Source organism: Caenorhabditis remanei, chromosome III (assembly GCF_010183535.1).
Source record: "Caenorhabditis remanei strain PX506 chromosome III, whole genome shotgun sequence".
NCBI lineage: Eukaryota > Metazoa > Nematoda > Chromadorea > Rhabditida > Rhabditidae > Caenorhabditis > Caenorhabditis remanei.
Genome location: NC_071330.1, coordinates 5599769 through 5624205, shown reverse-complemented (window position 1 = coordinate 5624205; position 24437 = coordinate 5599769). Strand labels below are relative to the sequence as shown.

General features: G+C 39.8%; 5 protein-coding genes across 5 annotated transcripts; 1 reads left to right on the top strand and 4 right to left on the bottom strand.

Annotated features, from left to right (window-relative positions):
- Positions 1-6559: 6559 nt before the first annotated feature.
- Positions 6560-7652, bottom strand: GCK72_009254 (uncharacterized protein; the record flags this gene model as incomplete). The annotated part of the gene is made up of 5 exons (XM_003092638.2): positions 6560-6682; positions 6726-6877; positions 6925-7075; positions 7122-7497; positions 7543-7652. 5 exons carry the CDS (start codon positions 7650-7652, stop codon positions 6560-6562), a joined length of 912 nt encoding a protein of 303 aa, XP_003092686.2.
- Positions 7653-8623: 971 nt separating this feature from the next.
- Positions 8624-10968, bottom strand: GCK72_009253 (uncharacterized protein; the record flags this gene model as incomplete). The annotated part of the gene is made up of 4 exons (XM_003092627.1): positions 8624-8990; positions 9058-9252; positions 9305-9405; positions 10807-10968. The coding sequence occupies 4 exons, from the start codon at positions 10966-10968 to the stop codon at positions 8624-8626; spliced, it is 825 nt and encodes a 274-aa protein (XP_003092675.1).
- A 1197-nt stretch (positions 10969-12165) lies between these two features.
- GCK72_009252 (uncharacterized protein) lies at positions 12166-13150 on the bottom strand (the record flags this gene model as incomplete). The annotated part of the gene is made up of 3 exons (XM_053727289.1): positions 12166-12402; positions 12471-12730; positions 13084-13150. The coding sequence occupies 3 exons, from the start codon at positions 13148-13150 to the stop codon at positions 12166-12168; spliced, it is 564 nt and encodes a 187-aa protein (XP_053586866.1).
- On the top strand, positions 12450-13214 carry GCK72_009251 (uncharacterized protein; the record flags this gene model as incomplete). The annotated part of the gene is made up of 3 exons (XM_003092635.2): positions 12450-12584; positions 12632-12719; positions 12811-13214. The coding sequence occupies 3 exons, from the start codon at positions 12450-12452 to the stop codon at positions 13212-13214; spliced, it is 627 nt and encodes a 208-aa protein (XP_003092683.2).
- Positions 13215-13464: 250 nt separating this feature from the next.
- On the bottom strand, positions 13465-23447 carry GCK72_009250 (uncharacterized protein; the record flags this gene model as incomplete). The annotated part of the gene is made up of 10 exons (XM_053727288.1): positions 13465-13575; positions 13628-14014; positions 14122-16099; positions 16149-16274; positions 16331-16463; positions 16514-17633; positions 18391-18581; positions 19871-19927; positions 21466-21581; positions 23293-23447. The coding sequence occupies 10 exons, from the start codon at positions 23445-23447 to the stop codon at positions 13465-13467; spliced, it is 4374 nt and encodes a 1457-aa protein (XP_053586865.1).
- Between the last annotated feature and the right edge of the window lie 990 nt (positions 23448-24437).

The window sequence follows — 24437 nt, the reverse complement described above, 5'->3', positions numbered from 1 at the left end:
ATCAATTAATTAATGTTTCGAACTGTCTGTATGAACGATGTCCTTCATTTCACGTGTCTCCACATCTCGTACCAATTTCGGAATTTCATCGAGTAACATCGGAGTGTTCATTGATCGTCCGTGCTTCTCAAATGCACGTCTTCCGGCTGTTCGGACGAGCCAACTTGATGAAATACCCGCTTCGTGGTGAGCGGATGTCCAGTCGTTTCCAGGATTTCTGAGAAAAAATCTCGGGTTTGCGAGTATTTTTCAATTAAAAACAAACTTTTTAGCCCAGAACAGGAAGAGACCCAAACTTCCAGCAGTAACGTCACCTTGACCTCCACACCTTCTCAAACTTGAATCCGTCGAGCATTTTGAAACTGAAAAAATTACTTGAAACTCATAAAGACATCATTTTCTTCACCTTCTCCATTCGGTGTCACCACCAAATCGACCTCTCCCTTCATATAAATCGTCACATCCATTTTTCGACTCAATTCGGCAGCCAAGTGTTGTATTTGACTGTTATTTTTAATTTTCAGCACGTCTTCCTCGCCTAGAGCCGATTTACAGAGACGAGAGAATTCAACAATATTCGGAGTGAGTACTGTAGTGATCATCTGACGTGGAAAGTGTTCAATGTGCTCGGACACAAACCATAGTCCGTCCTGTAAAATGAGAAAGTTTGTTTCACATTTCATTTGTGTTTATCCGATTACCCCATCAATTACAAATGGAACTTCTTCTTTCTTTACATATTGAAAAAGTTCTTGTAGCAATGGCCAGAGACTTGGATTCCTTCCCAAACCCGGTCCAATAATGATTGCATCCATTCTCGGAAGTTTCGGAAGAATCGAAGAAGCACTCATTCCTGGATGAACAATAAGATCAGGAGAGTATCCTTTGATGACTGGAGCTGCATCTGGAGTACAGAACACGTGGATTAGGTCAGCGCCGAGGCGAGAGATTGAAGAAGCGGCGTAATAGGGGGCGCCCGTGTATTCAAGGGAACCACCGATGACAGCGATTTTTCCGCAATCTCCCTGGAATTTTTTATAGTTTGAAGGTGAAATTTAAAGAGTAAATTTTTCTAAAGTTTGCTGATTTCCTATAGATTTTGTACGTAAACTTTGAATAAATTCTACGAAAAAACTAATTTCAGCAATTGCGATTGCAGAAGATGGGAAAACGTTGTTTATTCCATTTGTTTCCGACTTTCAGCAATAAAACTTCCTCTATGCTCTCACTATAATTAGCTTCGTCTTCTACGAGTAATTCGTCAGCAGAAATGAATACCAGAAGAACCAACCTTTCTCAATTGAGGCGTTAACTTCGGCAGTAATTTAAGAAAATGATCCATTTCTACAAATCTGAAAACGAATATTTGAGAAACATTCGGCAGTTTCAAAAGCAAGAAATATCGGCAGTGGAAATTCCTGTTGAAAACTAGAAGAGGGAAAGAAATGATAATAGATAAAAAGGCTTCTTTTGAGAAGAGAGAAAGAGATAATCCGAGTAATTCATTACAAAACGCGTCTATTTGCCGAAAAAGAAATGAGAGACAGAAAAGAAAATGAATCTATACAAAAAGTGTTCGCAATCAATGAGAATGATGAAACAAAAACAGAAACAATTGAGTGGTAAGAGAGGAAATGGAAAGGAATCAATGGCCGCTTTCAAATTTCCGGTGTAGTTTTTTTTTCGTTTTCACTGGTAACAAAGTAGGAATGATACATGTTTAGTAGAGACTCGTAACGGGCCTATTCAATCTATTTACAGGAAATCATATACATTTTAAATTGAATGATTAAGGAGAAGTGGTTGAGGAGCGAGGAGAGGAGGAGGAAGATGGCTTCGCGAAGTACTGAAAGACGGCCTGAAAAAAAAGAGAAAACGGAGTGAGACGGAAAAGAGGACAGGGGCGGAGCAAGGAATTAGAGGAGGCTTACTTGGAAATAGTTGGACCCGTCTTTAGGTAGAGAAGAAGGAGGTGTTGATTCGAAGGATGTGGAAGATGATTCAAATGATCTATAAGAAAATTTCGATACAAAAGTTTATGGGATTTTTATATTCTGACATTTCTAATGCATTCTCAACAAAAACTAACAGAAAAGTTAGTGGATGAGTTGGAGTGAGGGGAGGAGAGTGTGAGAAATCAGTGTCTTTTGCCAGTGGATTTCCTTTTCTTTTCTTTTTCCTGACGTTTTTTCTCGTGTTTCTCATTCAGTTTGCTGCAACAATCCCGACAAACACAACAATCCTCTTCGTTTCCGTTCTCTCTGCGCTTCATTTTTCCTAATCTCTCATCTGTTTTTTGTCTATAAATAAATGAATCCAGTGATCACACACACTTGACAACGACACTGACAACTACACTACTATTCGTACTATGTGTAACAAAATTTCTGCTTTTTGATTTTTTCTTTCCAATTTTATAAACAAAGTGGTGATTTCCACGTGGCAAGCTCGTGGTGAGGCAACACGTGCTACTAGAAACTTTTAAAAGAAAAAACGACCAAAAACCAAGAATTTCTGCGAAACATAGCACGAATATCCCTCTAATTAGACTATACATCTGATAGTAGTGCACTAAACCGGAAGATAATAAACTACTTTCTCTAGAAATATGTTTTACAAGAAAAAAGAAAGAAGATCACGTACACAGTGGTGTCCAGCTCCGATGTGCATGCTTCGGGTGACAGGTTCAACGTTGGGATCTGATAAAAATAGAAAAGTGTTAGAAGTGAGTGAAAGCTCCGCCCACAAGGGCAAACTATAAGTTTAGTACGTTTTCAAAGAATACTCATTGAAAATGAAGACACGGAAAGGTTTCTTTTGAAAACGTCAAAAAACGAATTAATGAAAATCCGATTATATTTAGAATGAAGAAGGAAAGAGCTTATCAAAATAATCGCATCATCTAAACACTTTACTTACTTCCTGCGTCTCTTCTGACTTCTTTAATGTCTTCTCTTCTTCTTTTTCTTCGTCCTTTCCCATCCGTTGTTCCGTTTTGACCAATGTGTCACCCATTCGGATGAATCCAAGTTGCTCAATCTCTTGATTCAATTCATTTATCAACTTTTTGCATGATCGAGTCGTTTTCTTCATTCGAGCCTGATTCTCACGGAATTCTGGAGCCAAGAAATGCATGGACTTTTGCATGGAATCTCTTGAATATCCTTGTTCTTGAAGACATCTATTCACCACTTCCTTCATCTCTTGGAAAGGTTTCTCCAGAAGATCAACGCATTCAGAAATTGTATTTTGAAGTCTCTGGTAATCGAAACGAAGTTGACTGAGGGATGCAGCCAAATCCATTGCTTGTTTCAGTTTACACTTCTGAATCTTATCTGGAGACTTGAAAATCTGTTCCATTATATGATTTCGTCGTTTGTAACACTGCTCCACGAGTTGTTGAGAATACACTCGAGTTGAAATAATCGTTCTTTTATCATAGAAGAAATATGATTCAATCTCTTCCCTCATTCCAGGTAAATCAATATCATTCAATTGAAGGTTTCGCGAATCTTTCGCCAATTGTTTAGCCATCGATTCGATATTCATTGCAACTTTTGCGTGTCTCTCGAGTTCTTCTCTCGCTTGTCTTGCTTGTTGAATACAATGCTCGGAAATCGTCTTGGTATCCTGATTGGCACCATCGAATAACATTATGGGAACAGATGCCATATCAACGTAGACCGCGAAGCGAGATGTTGTTTGAACACGTTCGAATTGACTCAATTCCTCAACCAGCTGAAAAAAAACTTTCCCAAATTGCTCTGATATGAAAAACAAAACAAAAAAAATTTCTCCAATAACAAGGGCTCTTACCAATGTGAACTGCGTCGATAAAATTGTGGAAACTCGATCAAAAAGATCCCGATACTCGTCTGTTTCCTTCAGCATGCTCAATCCGTCGTAGCACTTTTTGGCTCGAACTTCTGCCAATTTCCTATCAGTCATATCATCAAACTCGTGGTATTCGATATTTCTGGCCAAAATCTTCCTCAAATCAACTTCATTTCTCTTCGGAACAACCAGATAAACATCATCCTGAAGACTATCCACACTTCTTTGTTTGGAATCCACAAACTTAGATGATGTGTTTGATAGAAGAAGTAGATCAGTGCCATCAGGGTATCCAAGACAACTTGAAATACTCGGTAGACTATCTCCCAATTCGAGTACTTTTGACATGTCTGTATGCTCTACAATGCACATCTGATCTACCGATACAAATGTTTTTTGTTTCGATGATCGCATTGCATTGGCTACTTTCGAATAGTAATCGATTGATGGTTTATGGAAAAAGTTGCGAAGAAGACACGTCACAGTGCACACAAGCCATTTCGGATATCTTGTGAATTTCGATGGAAGTTCAGTGACAGGCTCAAATTCGTACAGAATCTCTCGCCTTCCTGCGTCTCTTCCTTTTATTACAGGTGTCATTGCAATTGCTCTCTCGTTTTGAGTGAGAGCAACCACGGCATCATGGTACAATTTCTTATTATTTCTCTCGTGTTCAAATGGGAATTTTCCAGTCGCACAGAAATATAGAGTACATCCAAGAGACCACAAGTCACATTGTTCTGGTGTGTAAGCAGATTTCGTCTTCCAGTCATGTTGATTACGGTCCATACGTGGATCTACCATCTCTTTGGCGAGGAACGGATGCTGAAAATAAGAATGTTCATTTAAGGAAATCGAGTTTGTCATCAAATCAGTTTTCCTGGATTTTCTGTTTTTTTGAGCAAAAAAGAAGCACGAAACATCACTCATCATGTTCATCAGTAAAAAGATGTATGCGTAAAATTAACCCGGGTTTCAGTATTCACAAAAATTTAAAATATTGAATATTTTTTCTAATTTCGATTATAAGTCGAATCGAAAAAGAGTATTTGGATACTTTTTACAGAAATTTTTTCGATTCATTATTTCTCCTAATATACGTTTGAAAATTTGTTTATCAATTCAGGTTTTTAATGTTTGAAACTAGCTTGTTGCTACATCAGCCTTATTTTTTCACTCACCAGTAAGTTGGGAGTTCCGACAAGAGTTCTCATCTCGTGTGACGTATTTTCCAGAAGAGCTTTACTGCACCCCATATCACACAGTTTAAACAAGTGATTAGATCGTCTGCCACGTGTCGGTGTACCAGGGAACAGAAGGATGTTCATGTGTTTGATGTCCCGATGAGCAATGTTGTGTTCGTGAAGAGCCGATAGTGCCATCGCTGGAAAATTTCAGTTGTTAGTTTGTAAATTGTGACAAGATTTAAATAATTAACTTACCACAATCCACGACTAAGTCAACAAAGACATTTGCAGCGAGCCCTTTATGATTCTCGGGTCTTCTCATTTCAGCTTCTAAACTGCTTCTCGCAAACTCCATCGCAAAAGAAATAGTCTCTTGGGTAACCGATCCAGGTGCCATTATTGTTTGAGTACTTCCGATATACTGTACTATATTTTGAGCGCCTTTCAGCTGACGAAGTATTTCAATTTCTCCGCGAATCGCTTGAATTTCTATCTTTTTGCATGCAGTTTTAACAGCAACTAAACGACCCGATTCAGTGCGTCCCTCGTACACTTCGGAATATGCTCCTTTTCCGATCGATTTGTCATTGAATAATGTGTACTTTTCTCCATCTAGTCGGATTATTGGATAGGTTTTCGGAGGGGATGGAATAGAGGAAGAGGAGGTCATCCTGAAAGTTGCCACTTGTATCTTTCACGGTTTTAATAACATAAATGATGAAAACTGAGTTATAAATAATTATCGACATTTTGAGAAGTGAAGAATAAAATTCGTACGTTTAACGATGAGGAAATTTTCTCATTCGGGTAGAAAAATTGATTGAAAAAATTGATTTCGAAAGAATTGCCTTCGTAATAAACAAGTAAACTTGAGGAAAGGAGAAGGGTTGTTCTCCAAAGATAAGAAGAAGGGATGAGCAAGAAATGTTTTCTATTCGATAAATCAATAAGTCATGTGATGAGAGTGATATTTCATGAAACTATTTAACGCAGGTTCTACTCTAGTAGTTTTAAATGAAGAAAAAGGATTTACAAACCAAAAAAAGAAAGAAACGCGTTTACTTTCTGGTGAGACAATTGATATTTTCTCTCTCGGTCAGCTGCCATTTTGAGACGCAGACACAAAAGTTTGCAGGTTCTCAATGTAAAACTTAGCAATCACTATTTCGAAATGTTGGGAGGTCGAATGTTTACTACGAGGAAGCAAAAAGAGAAAAAGAGAAAAGTAAGTGATTGTCACTTGTGAAGGATACGCAGTTTTTTGGTTTTGAAATTGAAAGGAGTCGATTGTTTCTTCAATTATCAACGAGAACATGTGAAATGAACATTCAATAAATATCAAATTAAGTCATATGCTGATTAAAAGCAGTATTTGGTGACAAACATTTGTGATGTTTTTTGAAAGAAGAGACAGTGAGAAGAAAGAAGACGCAGACTGTGCAAGTGTACTGTCTCCTCGAGTGAGAATGGAGCACGGTTAACAAAAAAAGAACAATATAATGTTAACAAATTAGCAAAAAAACATTCAAATTAAAAAATTAATGCATAGAAAGAGCCTTCATAAGCAACTCTTTCCAAACCGAGTCTTCCACATGTTTCGACGTTTTTGGAACAACAGAACGGATATCATCGAAAGATATCATGCCAGTGATGCATTTTTCCTAAAAGAAATTCTTTTCAATTTATTCGGATAACCAGACAAACCTTGAGCGCATCCAACTTGTAATCAACGGCCAAATCAAACTTGTGTCTCAACAGTTTTTTCGACTTGTTCAAAAGAAAATCCACGCAGTTCTTTGTGGCGACTTTTGAGTCCAGAATATCAGCTAACTGGAGTATTCCATCAACAGTGTCATCTGCGAGTTTCATTATTTATTAAAACTTGTTTTAAAAAGAACTTTACCATCGATTGCCGCTGAATCTCCATGAATCAATTCCAGATAATTCTGAAAATCGTTTCTATTCATATCCGTCACAAGAATTTCGGATTGGACGGAACCAACTGGATTGTCTATGAATAGCTTCTTGAAGTAGGCCGAATGAGAGGCGAGATACTGAAATTTTCTTGTTTCTCGTGGTAAAAATTACAATATTGTTTACCATTTTGTTCACATAAAATCTCTCATTATCAACAACGAGCACGATATCCGAAAAATCTTTCATCGATTCATCAAAGCTCTTCAATTTTTCTTTTGCTCCCGACATGTTCTTGATTTGAACGTGGATTTCCAGCGTCAACTTGTTGTCTACCAAAAGGAAATCACTGATATTTGGATTAACTCGACTTCTCCAGATTTCCAAATCGTTCGATGATTTTGAAAAGTGAACAACTTTTCTGCTCGCTAGCTCCTCTCCTGATTTTCCGAACACGTATACTTGAACGTGAGCGTCTACGAACCAGTCTTCGTTTCCAGCGAATTTCAGACATTGAAGTTGAGTATACACCAATCCTTGGCCTGTGTACAAGTAGACTCTCCTGAAATTAGGATCGAAAACTAAGAACGGTTTGATTTTGCATTACCATGGAAAACTGAAATGATTCTCTTTCTTTCCACAATAAGACTGAAGTTCTCGAAGTGGGAATCCGGTAAACACTTGTTTATACACAAAGTTTTTCTCATCACTTGTCATTTTTCAGAGCTGAAATTTAACTTTACAATTTCTTCGAATAAACCGAGGCCCCACAATTCGGGGAGAAACGTGGTGTGGGAAACACGAATCGGGGAGAAACAAATCGGGGAAATACCATTCGGGGAAATACAATTCGGGGAGAAAAGGGCGGAGTCGCGAAAAACTGTGCGGCAATTGCGAAAAAATTTGCCCATGGTAATTTTTCCTGTTAAAACTACTGTAAAAAAGCTTTTTTGCAACTGCGGCACAGTTTTTTCGCGACCCCGCCCCTTTCTCCCCGAATTGTATTTCCCCGAATGGTATTTCCCCGATTCGTTTCTCCCCGATTCGTGTTTCCCGCACCACGTTTCTCCTTGATTTGTGGGGTCTTGTCGCCATTTTGCATTATTAAAATGAAATTATAGATCTGAAACAATCATTCCACTTGTTGCTACATCGTTTACCCTCGGAAGAATGAAGAATGCTGAAATGCCTCGCAGCAATATTTGCCTCATGTTTTCTCTCCACAATTCTAAAGTTCAATTCCGACAAAAGTGGAAGAACCACACCCTAAAGTAAATTGGGTGATTCATTTTATTTGGTCTTCCCACTATTCTCACTTTTATAAATTTGAAAGAATAAAGAAAACACACGACCATTTTTAGAGAAAATTAGTATTTCTAAAGACACTATCACTCTTCCTCCGCCAGCTGTCGAGTTCAGACACTGATCAAAAAGTTTACGTGGTTCACATTGTAAAACTGGGCAATCAGTATTTCGAAATAGCGTTCACAAAGAGAGAGTAAAGTGATTGACACATTTGCTGAATAACAAAAAAGAAATAAAACGAAACAGAAATATTAGTTTATGAACAGGAAAAAACATGGAAAGACATATGGAAGAATCTACAGTTTGTAGAATTAATAAGAACAATACAAATCAACAATATTATTGCTAGGGATACAAAACCCGTACATATTTATACAATGAGATCAGTCGAACTCCATCATTTCTTCGTCGGTAACACTTCCGTTCGTCAGGCTGTTTGGAGAGTCATCAAGTTCAACAATGTAAGAAGAGCCAGTTGGAGATGGCACCGGAGAGCTCCACGATGAGCCAATATCGCTGTGATCAGAGCCAGAGCTCAGCTCAACGATACCCGTTGTTTCGTTACCGCGGGCGTCCTCGTCAACCATCCCCTCGTTCTCGATAATTCGAGATTTGATTTCCTCGTTTAATCGTTCCTCTTCATCATCATCAATTTCTTGAATTCGTCCGGCCATGTTGAAATCATTTTTTGGTGAAACCAGTATAGCGGGCTGCCAGACGGCCACTTCGTTTCCTTTTAGCTGTTCTTGTCTGGAATAAGAAACAATGTACGCTATGAATGTGTAAAACTGGATAACATGTGTGAAGCTAAACTTACTTTGGAAGGAATGTCATTGGATCCTGTTTGCATTTTTCCAAATATCTTTGAAGTGATCCATCTAGTCGAATCTTCTTGGCGACAGCTGGTTCATCATCAGGTTCAACAATCAGAGGAGTTGTCGTCGATTCGGGTATCTCTTCGATTTCCGGATCAGCATACACCTCATCCATCTCTTCATCAGAAGATGATTCACTGAAAATGTTGAAAACAATGGTTGAACTAGGTAAATTTGCGGTAAACATACAGATTGATGGGCGACGGCTTGTCATTGGAAATCGAGAAGTTCTCCAGACACGCGCTTATTTTATCGAATCGTCGCTTCGTTCTCGGCACATATTCCATGTCCTAAAATAACAAAAATTCGAATTACATTGCAAACATTTGGTCATTTAAGCACGGCACATGTTCGCTGGGACTATTATTATTTTTCTAATTTTTTCAAAACAGTTGATCAATGTTCTGACTGGTAAGAGGTAGAAAGTAACGAGGTAATCTGCTTAGAAGCGAGAAGGAACGAAGAGAGAGCGAGGGACAAGGGGCGAGACGGGTTGACTGCATGGGGCGACACACCCGGGCGTCGAGAGTCAAAGCGGAAACGGGAGGGCGCAGACACTTCGGTGAACCGCACCGGCGACGTCGCATTTCACGACAATTCATTCCATGAAAACAGTCAACGAAACTAATGAATGACTGATGATTAGAACGCGCGAGAGACTAAAAGAGAACAGAACGATGGCCAAATTAGCGAAAATAAGAGGAGGGTAGGAATGAAGAGCAAATATTTGATAAGAGAGAAGGTATAGAGGTGGAAGAAGTGAAACGAAGACAAAACTAAAATCGGATGGTATTAAAAAGAGAGCTTATCACTGAAACAGCGAAAAGCATTTTGTTTTTTTCGCTCGATGAAAAATCGATTGAAAGCGAGTTGAGCGAACAAAATGTTTACCGCCATGAACCAAACAGGTACTTGTGAGGCTAGAGGAGCGCGCATGTTTTGCTTTTCTATCGACTCTCGTTCAACAAATCCAATTATCTCACATGTTTCTTTGTCGATTATGAAGGTGGATCAAAAGTTTTAAATGAGGGAAAAGAAAGAAATGAGACTGAATGACTATCAGGTTTATTTGAAACGTGGGCGGCCGCCAAAAAAAGGGCGCCAACTTTCAAACAGGGCACGGGTCAAACACGCAGATGAGAAGAATTTTGCAAGAAAACGCTCTACTTTTTCCCGGAATGACCATCTGTTTCCCCCGTTCAACCATGCAAACTAAATCGGTTAGGAGTCCATGAATCAACACGTGATGTTTAAATGTTTAGGGGCTTCACTCCCGCCTATTTCCTTCCCTATTTAGACCGAAAGACTTGAATATTTTTATATTCCACGCTAACTCGTCGTTGTAGACTTGCGATTTTTAAATTATAAAGTTTTCAAAATGGGGAAGTTGAAATTATAGGAGCCTATATGTAGTTCGACGACTCACAAGGTGAGCAAATTCAACGTTTTTCGCAGAAAGCCACGGGCGCACAAATTGTGTTATTCCAGCTCATGGCTACGTGGAAAACTTCTTTGCACTCTGACCTCTGGCCATTATAACAATTTTCTAAAACTTTTCGCTTGAAAACCGCTGAATCTGTACCCCCAATCAGAACAATAACCATTTTGATTAACACTATTTTGTTTCCTGCTGGCTTTTTTAAAGGTTAGTCAATCTCTCTTCACCTGAACAATTATTTATAGGTACTTACCAATTCGAATTCAGTCGGGAACGGACGTTTTCCGTTCGGCTCTCGCACAAAATAGTGCATTCCTTCTAGCGGTTGGTGTTGATGTGAGTCGAAATTGTAAAACTGGTGAAAATTCGAGTTTTGGTTTGAAAATGGAGCGTTGAAGTTGGTGAGTTGCGTCATTTCTGTAAAATGAAACATATGATTGGTAACATTTTTGCGTTTTCATTTTTCAATGCAAAACGCAGAGTGTAAAACGACGAGAAAAGAGACGAAATGATGCGAAAAAAAATGAAAATTGAAACGGAGATAAAGACAACAACGCGGAAACAATGAAAGACAGGTCTAACGTATCGAAAATGTCAATAAGAATTGCAAATTTCTGGCAGAAATAACTAATATGAGGCGGGGTGACACTGTTTTCTATGAGAAACGAGGTCTTCGGGAAGTCAATGAATTGTTCTAGAAGGTTCGCGCAACAAACCAATCGACCACGTGGAGGAGACAATGCGATGAGGGAAGAGACGCAGATGGTGACACACACTGCAAGCACTATTCGACCGAAACAGCCGAGAAGTTTCCGTGGTAGTCGGGAAGGAAAGCGTCTCCGTTTCTTCCGAAACAGATCAATTTGGAAGAAGGGAAAGTTACGAATATGATTGCAGAATTGGAACGATTCGCAGGTTGCAAAGATTTGCAATATCGATCGTCCATCACTCCTTCTTTTTTGTTTTGTTTGAAAAAAGAAGAATCGAGAAAGCAATCTAAACACGTTTTTAAAAGCAAACAAATGATAAAATATGCCGGTGAATGAAATATGGAAAAGAAAAAAACAAACTGGATGAATAATGCATACTTTATACGAAAAAGATGGAACATTACAGACTTATTCGTCATTTTTTAAATAACAGATTCTCAAAAAAAACTCGTGGAACCAGGTCTGGAATTTAAAAAAAAACTTTTCCAGAAAAATCTAGAAAATGCAAGCGTGCTCTATTGATCAGCGGGAAAATGAGGCACTTCAATTTTCAAGGCGCCACGAGTTCTCAGAATTGCCTTTTCCGTTTTTTTTTCTTCTGAAATTGAACTTTTTGTCATTTTTTTGTCAGCTTTTATGATGTCATTCCAACTTGTGAAGAAAGTTGCAGTCGAAACTAACACGGTTTACTCAGGATTTTTTGTTGTTTGAAACATAGAGTAATTTCCGAATTGTCTTTCTCCCAAACATTCTGTTTTTCTTAATGCAAAGTTTGTCATCAAAACATTAATTTTGTAAGAACAATGAGTGCACTCTTATTTTCCGTTCGCGCCAAAATTCTTTCGACGACCCTTTCGAAATTCGTTCGATCTCCTGAACTTATCCTCATTTTGATCTCAAAACTAATCAATTGTCATCATTTTTGTCTGAAGTTTTGTCAGCATCGTTGCATCCACGTTGCCTTGTCTCTCTTCTTTCACTGCTCTCTTGTTTGTTTCGTCTGGCGCCTCTAAAACCTCCGCTCCACTATAAAAGCCGCGCTCCCATCGACCAGTTCTCAACACTCTTTTTCCTTTCTTTTCCTTTACCGATCTCAATCGCTTCGAACACAACAACATCGACCAGTTTGTTTTGATGTTCTACATATGTTTGTTTTACAGGTAGATAACTCTCTTGACTCGTCGAAATGGCATTGAAACTCTCCTACTTCGATATCCGCGGACTTGCCGAGCCCATCCGGCTTCTTTTGGTCGACAAACAAGTCGCCTTTGAGGACCACCGTATCAGCCGCGACCAATGGGCTGAGATCAAGCCAAAGATGGTAAAAATTTGTTTTATCGATGATTTCCTCATTCTTTTCTATTTCAGATCTTCGGACAAGTCCCATGTCTTTTGTCAGGAGACGAGGAGCTCGTTCAATCTGGGGCCATTCTCCGTCATCTCGCCCGTGTCCATGGTGAGTGCAGTCTCGTGAGAATTATAGTTGTTTTTCTGATAACACGGGCATATTTTCAATCAAACATCAATGTATTCAACATTCTGTTCAGGACTCAACGGAACAAACGAGACAGAGACAACCTTCGTCGATATGTTCTTCGAAGGAATCCGTGATTTGCACAACAAGTACGCTCAGATGATCTACGGAAACTACGAGAACGGCAAGGACGCCTACATCAAGGATACTCTTCCAGGGGAACTCGCCCGTCTTGAGAAGCTCTTCCGTACCTACAAGAATGGAGAGCACTACGTTGCTGGTGACAAGGAAAGCTATGCCGATTATGTTCTTTTCGAGGAACTCGATATTCATCTCATTCTCTCACCAACCGCTCTCGATGGAACTCCAGTTCTCAAGAAGTTCCATGAGAGATTCGCCGAGCGCCCGAACATCAAGGCTTATCTCAACAAGAGAGCCGCAATCAACCCACCAGTCAACGGAAACGGAAAGCAATAGGTTTCTCCTTAGCTTTCTCTCAGTTTTTCATTCTCTTGAATTCATATTTTACAGCTTGTGATCAAATAAATTATTGCTTTGAAAATTATTTAAGGACATTTATTTCAATAAAAACGAAAAAAAATACCCGTAAACCCAGATAAAGTACTAAAATCTAATAAGGAAAAGAAAATGGCGGAGAAGTAGGGAACGCCTCAATAGGCACAAAGGAAGGCGTGAGACCCGTGACAAAAAATAACATTCTAGAAAATTAATAATAATGATGAGCTGGTTCCGCGTGTCGCATCATTGGTTCATTCAGCATTGGAGACGCAGTGTATCCCATTCCATTATTCGGAAGTGCACTGCATTGTGGATGGAACTGAAAACAAAAAGATTGAATACTAAAAACAGTGATTTTGTTCAAAACTTACAGCTTCCGAACTATAATCAAATTGATATTCAGGACTCATATAATGTAAACTCGTCGGTGTTGTGTGGGTTGTCGCCGTCATAAAGTGTTGTGGAGACGGTGATGACGTGGATCCATCGGACGGTGGTGGTGTCAAATGAGTCGAATCTCGAGAAGAACTGACTGCTTCTTTCTTGGTTCGTCCCGCTGCTTTTTTGGCAGATTTTTGATAAGCGGGACGCGCATTCTTTCGAGTTGAAGTGGCTGGTTGCGAATGGATTTGTTGATGATGAATGTCTATTCCATTGAAGAAATCTAGGTGCGGTTGAGGTTGAAGATGAACGTTATCGAATAGTTCGACGACGTCGTGGTGATGGTTGGCACGAGCAAGTTGACGGGCTGTATGGTCCTGTAATTTTGTACTTTAAAAGGATCACTAGATTCACGTGATGAACATTTTGGAAAAACGTTTCGATATTTTCTTTTGAAAATTCACTGTTTTGAATGATAACTTACCAATGCATCAACAACCTCCACACTTGCTCCTCGTTGTATCAGATATGCTACAGTATCTCTGTGCCCTTCTTTTGCAGCCAACATAATCGGAGTACGTCCTTCTTCATCCTGCTTGTCTTTATTCGCATTTTCATTAACAAGAAACTCAACCATCGGAAGATTTCCAATAAGTGCTGCATAATGGAGTGCAGTTCTTCCCCTGTAAATCTCCGAATCCTTTCGCCCTGCTCCATCCGAATCAATTTTCGCTCCGTGAATAAGCAACAATTTTGCCATTGAAATCAGCTGATCATCTCCTTCTTTACATGCAACAATCATTAATGCAGTCATTCCATTTCGATCCAACTCTTCAATATCTTTGATGATCCGTTCATTTGTCAACAGATATTTCATAATTTGGGAGTCTCTGTTGATTACGGCCTCGTGGAGCGCGTTTCGTTCCGATTTGTTGTAGATGGAAGGGTCAGCTTTGGCCTTAAGTAAGTAGAGAACCAATCTAGCTCGTCTTGCTTTAACTGCCAACATCAGCGGAGTATTCTCATCACAATCCATTTCATTCACTTTTCCGCCTACAGCAATGCATTGTTTCGCTTCCAGTACAATCAGTTCTTCTTGTTTTCCAGTTGAATTCGCAGCTAAGAAATGAAGAACATTTCTCTTGTATTTCGGATCCTTGACGTTCACTGATTCTTTAGTGATTTGTTCAGTGATTGGGTCTGGTCCAGCAGCTTGTTCGTGTAGTTTTGTGAGTACTTCTGTCTCTTCTTCTACTTTAATTGATGACACTTGATGTACTGTAGTAGTAGGTAATCTGAGCATGGGTGTCACAGAGCCTCCATAATCTGTCATATATCCATTTCCATTAACAAACGGTTGAGGAAAGAATTGGTTATATTCTCCGTGCGGTTGTGAAGCCAAATCAAATTCTGCTCGATGTCTCTTCGGATCATAATATCCTGCAGTGGGGTCTAATAGAGAATGTTGACTGGAGTTAATCGATTGATTTCTTCGGTTCTTATCCTCATTTTCCATTGGTGGAGTCCATGTTTTAGCAGTTATCATTCGTCGTTTTCTGTTTCTAATTTCTTCCACTTTCATTATTCCAGCAATCAACAAAATCACTGCAATGCATCCTCCAGTAAGAAATACAAAACTATTCAACGATCCCGAACTTTCTCCTCCTGATTTCCGAGGTGTGGATACGAGAGCTTCTGAGATGGGGACACCGAAAGAGTCGATTCCTTTCTTGGCGAGTCTGGCGGATATCAAGTCGACAACTGTCTGTGAATCCTTATACAGACATTTTCCATGAGAACAGTTTTCTTGGACTTCAAGATACATAACAACTCCTTTTCCTCCGATAGCACTTCTGACTTTTCGGATTGAAGTAGAGAGCACTTGTTGCTCACTGAGCTTCTTCATGTCCATCTTCACTCTCTTCTGCTCTTTCTCACCGTCCCATTCAAATACCAATGGTCCTTCTAGATCTCTTTGGATTCTGACAGTTGCACGGAGTGCTGAACTGATCTCCATCAAAGAGTTTCCTCCGTTATTCTGGAATTCCGTTGGATCCATTTGTACAGTAATTCGAATATCTTTGAGTGGGGCGGACTCTGTCTTGTTATCACAATCTCCTGCATCGAATCCACATCCATTTGTATTACACTCCGTATCACATATTCCATTCGCAAATCTTGCTGCACAATACTCTCGAATTTTGGCCGGACATCTGACCACAGCTGGCATACAATCCATTCCATCATACAGACACTCTTCATTATTACAAGCTTGATTACACTGTCCATTCGCGAAGAGATCGGCACACATGTTTCCATATTTGCATTTCGAGAACGGTTGTCGTTTTCCAGAACAGTCTCCACCATCGAATTTGCATGCGGAGAAGTTGCAATCATCATCACAGTTGCCATCGTTGGCACGTTCCCAACATTTCCGTTTTTCGCATACAGTACGGAAGACGCTGAAAATATAAAGGTTTAGAATTTAACTCTGATTCGAAAGAAACTTACGCATCCTGATTACTGAATATATTTAAATTGATCTTCTCCTCACATCTGTTTCCAGTGTATCCATATGAACATTCACATTTTGTAGCTGTGCCATTTCGGAGGCAGACTCCACCATTCTTGCATGAACTGAAAAAAGGAAAGTATAAACTATTTATCTGATTATAATAGCTATAACTAATTACCTATTGGTACAGAAGAATCTCTTCTCCAATTCACATCGTTCCCCATAGAATCCTGATGGGCATTCACAGGAGAAGGATTCACGATTCTGATGGCAAGTTCCTCCATTGGCACAAGGGTTCTCCAGGCAAATATCTGAAAATAATAATAGTGTGTTTGTCTGTATTCATTTCCAGATGTCCTACCTTTACGCCTCTCGCAGATATCTCCTTCAAATCCTTGCTGACAGATACATGCATATCCGATGTGTGCATCCACATCAATACACGTAGCATTGTTCATACATGGGTCCGATTGACAAAGATTCTGTGATGACGTCACTTCATTTCTTGATATTTCACACTGATTTCCAGTAAAATCTGGTTGACAAACACAGAATCCACTACTACATATGCCCCCGTTGAAGCACTTCGGACCAGTTTTCGAGCATATTCCAGTGGGCTTTCGCAGATCACATCGAACACCTCCGAATCCAAGTGGACACTGCTTCTCACATCTCTTTCCAATGAATCCATTCCGACATTGACATACTGGTGAGTGATCCGAAGTGTGCAGACATTTTCCACCATTCATACATTCTACATCTTGACACATATCCACTGGCTGATCACACCATATTCCACCGAATCCACGTGCACAATCACATCGAAATGTGCCGGGAAGATTGACACATGTTCCGTTATTCAGGCACATGTTCCGAGAGAGACATTCGTTTTTATCCGAGTCACACAGCTCTCCTTCCCATCCGGGTTGACATTGACATTCGAATGATTTTTCAGAGAAAGGATTATCGATACATCGTCCATGATTACAGATTCCAGGGACTGCACTACAATCCATCTTCTCACAGAATTGACCGGTTCTTCCTGGTGGACAATCACAGAAATAAGAGGAAACGTCATTGATACATTTCGATCCGGCTTCACATTTATTCTCGACACAGTGATTTCTGCCGTCTTGGCAATATGATCCACTGAATCCATCGTCACAAAGACATTGGAATCCACCGGCAAATGAGGAACACGATCCATGGATACAAGGATTCGAGGAGCAGGGATCTTCCGCCTCGGATTCAGGAGTTATTTCACACGTGGAACCACGGTACCCAGGTGGACATTGGCATCTGGATAGAGCCTTCTCACAGTAGCCTCCGTTCTGGCAGAACATACTCTTTCCATTTGGGTGTTCTGGAGAGATATCGACGAAACAGACGGTTGGTTTGAATTCGACAACAGTAGAATTTCCAGGAGTGAGACAGTCTGGAGGGAGGAATCCTTGGGGACAGACGCAGAGGTAGGAGCCGTTCTGAAAAAAGAGAAGAAAGTTAGAGTACGGTAAGTTGGACAGGAAATGGATAAGAGTGAAAATGTTTCATTTTTGTATTAAGAGGTACTGTAGCTTGGAAATTCAGAGTACTGTAATGAAATCGGAATAAGTTTCAATGAACTTCTTGGACCGATAATTGTAAAGACTACTGTAATTCAAGTTGCTGTAGTTTTAGTGAGGTTAATATAAACAGGATGTCCAGCTGATTGTGTCTGATCTTAATTGATGTTTCACAAACGCGAGTTCCTGTAGCTATGACTCCCGATGTCCGAAATCTGACCTTTTCATTTGCTAGACTCCTCGTACTACTACTATTCTCTCTATTTACCCGCGTACTGGATTACTAAACTCTAGATTACTGTAACATCGTTCCAAATCCTAAACCGGAACAATCCTAAAGTCAAGTGAAGTCACCTGACACCCACTTCCTTTCTATTACATAAGCATATGCAAACATGTACCGGAAGTAATCCCACACAGTTACTATTCCTTATTCATTCCCTCCTATTCTCTTCCACTTTTAATATTTGCACGCCCTTGAATATCTCCTTGCCGAAACACGAAATATTCTGAATCACAGAGAAGAAGGGCGGTGTGTTTCTTTATTCTCGTCGTCTCCTGGACATGTCGATTCGCATCGCCAGCTGCACGAAAAGGGCTACGGTAATTGATGGGAAAGTGTGGAGACACGCGACAAGTTTTTTTAAAAGCGCCAACGTCACGCCAGTCAACTTACCGTGTTCATACAAGTGCTTCTTGGACCACAAGCATCTTGTTTAACTTCACATTCATTGACATCCAATACACATTTCTCTCCCTTAAATCCATCGGGACAGACACATTTCGCATCGGTTCCACTTCCAACACATCGTCCTCCATTCTTGCATTTTTCTGGGTAACACCAACCGGAAATTGTGCATTTTTCTCCTGAAAAAGAATAAATATAGAGAAGAGGTCAATCATTCCTAATCCCCCTAGTCATTTCTTTCCCAGAGGTATCGAATTCGCAACAAATAGTATTCGGAGAAGAAAAAAGAAGAGGCAACAGTTGTGTGTGTGTGTGTGATGACTACTGACATCAAAAAGTTTGCCGCTCCTCCGAAAAGAAATGACAGAACTCATTTCGTTTTCTTATTAGACTACCTACTTTGAATGAGTACCGCATCTTGTTACAAACTGTTTGGTAATTGGGAAATTAAGGGGAAAATGGGATTTTGAATTAGAAAATTAGACGAACTGTTAAATATGAGAAGAAGCTTTTACGGGACAAACTGACACATAGATCTAGAAAAATATACAGTTAGAAATACAATATTTTGGTTCGAAATAGAGAATATTAGCAAACCCCTAAATGTGTTTTCTCCCAATCCAAGGACACATGACATTACATATATTACAATTTATACAACTTCATCGTCATGTTTTGTTACTAATCCGTGTGCACACACATCCAAAAACTTTTACAATACTTTGGGAAACTTATTCAAAAAGGCAAGAGATCCCTCCCCGCCCGGAAGTTTGTTTTTTGTTCCGTTCTGTCCTCTTAATAGGTCATTCACCCCTCATTAAGCACTTCTTAAGAGATGATGAAAGGTGTCAATGTTATGATGGAAAGGATGAAACGCAACAGGAGGTTCAACGCTTATTTGAGATCTAGATCTTTTACCGACAACATATGGGCAAAGTTACCGTAATGGGACATCATTTCTAGCAGTCCCCCCTTGACAGTCTTCGTTACAGTACCCACACTCCTCCCTCTGGTTCCCACGACCTTCTCTACGTCCCGTATCACAACCAGAAGAATAAGAAGAATAAGAAGAAGTGTGTCTGACGCCAAACGGGAGTCCTAATTATAGACTTTGTCATCCTAGATGATGATGATGGTCATCAATGTTGACGGTGTCTTCTTCTTCGTTTTCATCGAGTCATCATGAGAAAGTCAAATGTTTTGAGAGATACAGTAACCAAACCTCTAACTTTTCGACCGTAACGGACAAGTAACTAACATTCTCATCACCCCTCTCGTTACTAATCGTGTTCTTGTTAAACTAACTATGACTAATCCATATGTAAGTATGCCCCAAAAGTTTGCTCAAGTGGCATTCTCTATGTGTTATGCAATCGGAAGCGATAATTACAGGGCGCTCATTTCGATTGTTTCATTGTTTATTCTGGGGGAGTATTGTTGCGTCGAAACTCGAAGAACTGTCACTTACCTCCGTATCCTGATGGGCAATTCGGTTTCAAGAGAGACAATCCGTTTTGGTCGCAGTCTGGAATAATATTTATATGGTTTCAATAAATTTGAATGTGCCACAGGATTACTGTAGCTGGGTTGGATGGAAATGAATTCTTGAAGAGTGAAAATTAGTGTGTTGAGTACGAGATTCTCAGAGATCAGTCACTTTGAATCTAGTTTCGTTAAGTTTCGAAATACCTACGTACTCTCGGATTGGTTGGAGTACGGTACTGTGTTGATATTCATTTTCTACTCGAAATAGTCAATTTTGGAGTTTTGACAAAGCGCCCGAAATAAAGATTTCTTTTCAAATCTTTTGGTATTGTATAGTAAAAGTCTGGAGCTCCAACTTTGTAGTTGACCAAGTTTGTGGCAAAACAAAAATAGAAATAGAAAATATCGAAAGAAAAAGGTCGCTCTCAAACCCCGTTTTCTCTTTGTTTTTGGGAGCTTCACCCTTAATTTTTCCTGGAAAGGAATTTTACAAAATAAAGCTTTTGCCGGAATCTTAAAGTTTACTTTCTCCATGCACAAAATATCGTCTTCTTCCAGATTCAAGAGATTTTCTGATTGAGTTGTTTCTATCTGCTATTTATCAAAGGCCCCTCAGATCTCTCACTTCCAATTCCTATCGTATCCTGAGACCGTATCATGTCCGTCTCCATTCCACTTTCCCACGGTTTCCCCCTCCCTTCAGCCACACCCGTTCCCTCCTCCTCCCTTCAAAAAGTGAGAGACTTCTGCTTCATTCAACACACAATACTACACATCTGCTCGTTTTTAGGTCATTCCCTGTCTTCTCAAAATATGGCAACACTAGTCACGGCGCCATCGGGTCGTCGTCGCCTTGTCTTCAATCGAACATTCGCCATAAATCGCCACGAAAAAGACGACGAAGGAGCGGATCATGAGAAGACGAAAAAAGTGTGTGTGAATGACCTACGGAGGAGTGAGAAGAGCAATCTATCAGGATCTGGTTCATTTAGAAACGAAGGAGAAGACCCGCCGAAAAGACAAATGAGCTGTACGGACGGGCGGTACGGTCTAGCAATTTGTCCTCGGGTGGCGCGAGGGGCAAGAAATAATACCCGCTTTGCTATCTATTTTGAAGTTACGTAACTTTTTGGATGAAGAAAAACAGACACACAGACAGACGGATGGCAATCTGTGTGTCCGTTTGTTACCGAATTTCCTCTCACTATTCAAATTCAAAATCCCCTACTTTTTGTGTCAACTGCCCTTTTCCCTTTCTCCCAAAACATGTGCCCTTATGATGAATGAAGTGGTCAGAAAAAAGTAGCCGACACGTCCAAAAAAGAGGCAGCTGATACCATGGAATCTCTTTTTCCGGAATTTCATTCGCAACAAAAAGAGAGTGACCACCAGTACTCCGCCACGGGGGGCACCAAAAAATGAGTGATGGGTTTTCGAGGTCCCCATGGGAAATGGGACACGAAATGACCGCCGAGAGGAGAGCTCTAGAGGAGTTTGAGCATATTCCCAACCTTATGGTTTCATAGTGAAGGAAAGTGATAAATGACATTGGACCACATGTTTTTTCGGAATTCTCACCTTTGCAAACACATAATGTCTTCTGAATCTCATTGTTGAATACACATTTTTGATTTGATCCACAATTCAAGTCGCATCTTCTCTCGCAGTAGACACCGTAGAATCCTTCGTTGCATCTGAAAATAGAAGCAGATTATTGGGCGATTCAGAAGATTCAGAAGAATCAAAGGAGCATGTTTCAAACGAACATGAGTTTAATGTGGAATTTTCTGAAATGTTCGGGATTTCGAGAAAAAAGTGTAAAAACTTCTAGTTCTGAACTTTGAGTCATGAGAATCAAGGTTCCGAAACTGCCGAATCTCAAAAAAAGAAACTTTTTCCCAGACATGGATTATGTTGTTATTAAATGTGATGTCTTATATCCCCACCGACCCTTTCATAAGAAGTGACAGTAATCTCCCCCTCACGTCTGCTATTGTATTATTTTATGACTTGCTCCTCTTCTCCCTCTATTTTGCCGACAAAACTGGGAACCCGGCTGTAAAAATACGAGGAGAGAACAGAGGTATTTGATAAGAGGTTAGTCATCCCTTGATAAGAGATGCCATCTGGAGAAGAGACCAGTCCTTTTTTCATAGAAAGTCTTCTCGATTTCTGCCGATTTTCCCATGACTATAAACTAACGATTTGGTGGCGATTTTTGAGGAAATGAAAACGAAAAGCCCGTGGATGGACGCGCGAATTCTAATGAGAAGGGTTAATTGGGTGGCTTTTTGTGGCGGGAAGGGGATTGGGAAGAGGAGAAAAAGGGGAGAAGACGGGAATTGTGATGAAGAAAAAATGATTGTGGGAACGGAATCTTAGATGAAGTCGACGGGTTACGGTAGTTTCGGGGAAGGAGTTGAAGTGCGCTCTATTGCTAACTCTTTAGATACAGTTTTCGGATATTCCGTGAGCCAAAAAAGCTTTGTCAGATACTTTTATAAAAACTCTATTGATAACCTCAACTTGATCACGCTTGCTACGATATCCTCTTGACACTCATAAATCAACGAAATCTTGAATAAAAGCTTTTCAAAAGTTTCATATTCCCAAGAAGGAACAGGTGTTCATTCAATCTTTCCCATTACCCCCCACCGAAAAAAGAAAGTTCTTTTTTTCGACGAGACGATGCAGGTGTCCCTCTCTCTCTACACCCATTACTCTTTTCTCTTGTTGCGCAAGTTTTCGATGGGAACCAATTGAGGGAACACGAAGAGTGAGGGGAAACAATGTAATTAATTATGTCATAGAGAGAAGACACGTGCCTTCCTGATTCCAGAATACTTATCTTATCAGGTGGGGGAGAGCAAGAGAGAAGTGTGCCGCTATAAATTAACCGAATGAATTACGTAATCTTTGTTCAGTAGAAGAGAAGACACGATTAGGTCAAGAATAATAAGATGGATGAGTTATTGTTGGAAAGTGGTTATTGGGGTAGAAGAAGTGATGTTGCTCAGTGAGTTTTTGACGGAATCTTTTTTAGGAATACAATGTGAAGAAGTGAGAGATAATCTTTAAATTATTGAAGGGGGTGAAAAGCAAACTTTAAGAAGAGAAATGAGCAACAAGTTGAAAATTCGGTATTTTATTTTTTGACAGGACACCTAACCTCTCAAAAGTTTATCCCAAAAGTATCAAAAGCTCGAAAGTCGCAGCGATACCTGAGATTTGTCTGTTGAAAAATGTTATATTTTCAGCAAGTAAAGTTCACTATTTTCAGCGGTCGTTTCGAAATCAATCATCAAAATTTCAGAAAAAAAGTCAACCGTCAGCTGAGCCGACTATGAGTAAACATAAATGTCTCAAACCCCCCCACTATCCTATCTTAAAAGAACGATATCTTACCTGCACCAATACGTGTTCTGTGTTCCATTTTTTGGTCCTTCATGACAATTTCCATTGTGTCCGCATACCAATCCAAGACATGATCCATTATGAAGAGCAGTGAGTGATTGAATTGAAAATAAAAGTAGAAGACAAGTTGAGAGATCTCTTCTCATTTTTCCAGAGTAATTGTAATAAGTAGACAGATTAGATATGGCGCATCGAGGGGGTTCTGAATGATTTGAATATTAATTGAATGAATTGTGATAAATCAAAATATGAGGATAATTAAATTGATAGAAAACAATAACCCAAAAACTGAGAGGTGTCTATTGTTGGGTGGAATAAGAAAAGAGACATAGAGAGAGAGGGAGAGAGACAGACGGGGTGGGCCAGAAGGGAAAGACTCCGCCCACTTGTTGCGGTCACCCAGAGAGTTAGCAGGATGAGAGGAGGAGTTTTTTGAAAGAATAGACTGATTTTGAAATGAAAACGAGACATCAGATGGTGAATAAAAGAAAGAAGAAGGAGAAGGAGGAGGAGGGGAGTGAAGGTATGGGAACGGCGGGAATCAGGAAACGAGAAGAAAGAAGAATTGGTGGGAACGAATGGTGATTAGCGGCTTTTTGGGTCTTTGATGAATAAGGGTTTTCAGAATGAGACTGTTTGTTCAGATGGTTGGAGGCATCTGAAAAGTCTCTGGAAATGGAAAATTCGACGAAAGAAAGATTCAAAAATCTGAAGAACTAAATTGGGAGAGTTCTCTTGTCTGGGCTTTTCGAAGCCAACTTCAAAATCTTCTCAATTTTTAATTAACTTACAGAGTAAACCTAGAGCTTCCTTTCATAGTTTGCATGTTTTTTCCAAATTCTCTTCCGATTGAGTTGGTAAAATAAAAGGTTCGGGAGCTGCACCATTTGGCAATGGAATATGTTTCATTACTGAGCTGTATCTAGTACTCGACTATAAAAAGAAAGCTCTGGATGAGATCTGTCCACTTGGATTGGACTGAACGAGACACCGTGACACATTCTCAGTCAGAGTTACCAGTGTTCATCTCATAACTGGGAATGCTCTGAAGTCAAACTTCACGAAAAAATCATCGTTCTTACCTAGCTCAACTACTGATTCTTCACCCGACACCTCCATGCGTATACACTTTTTTC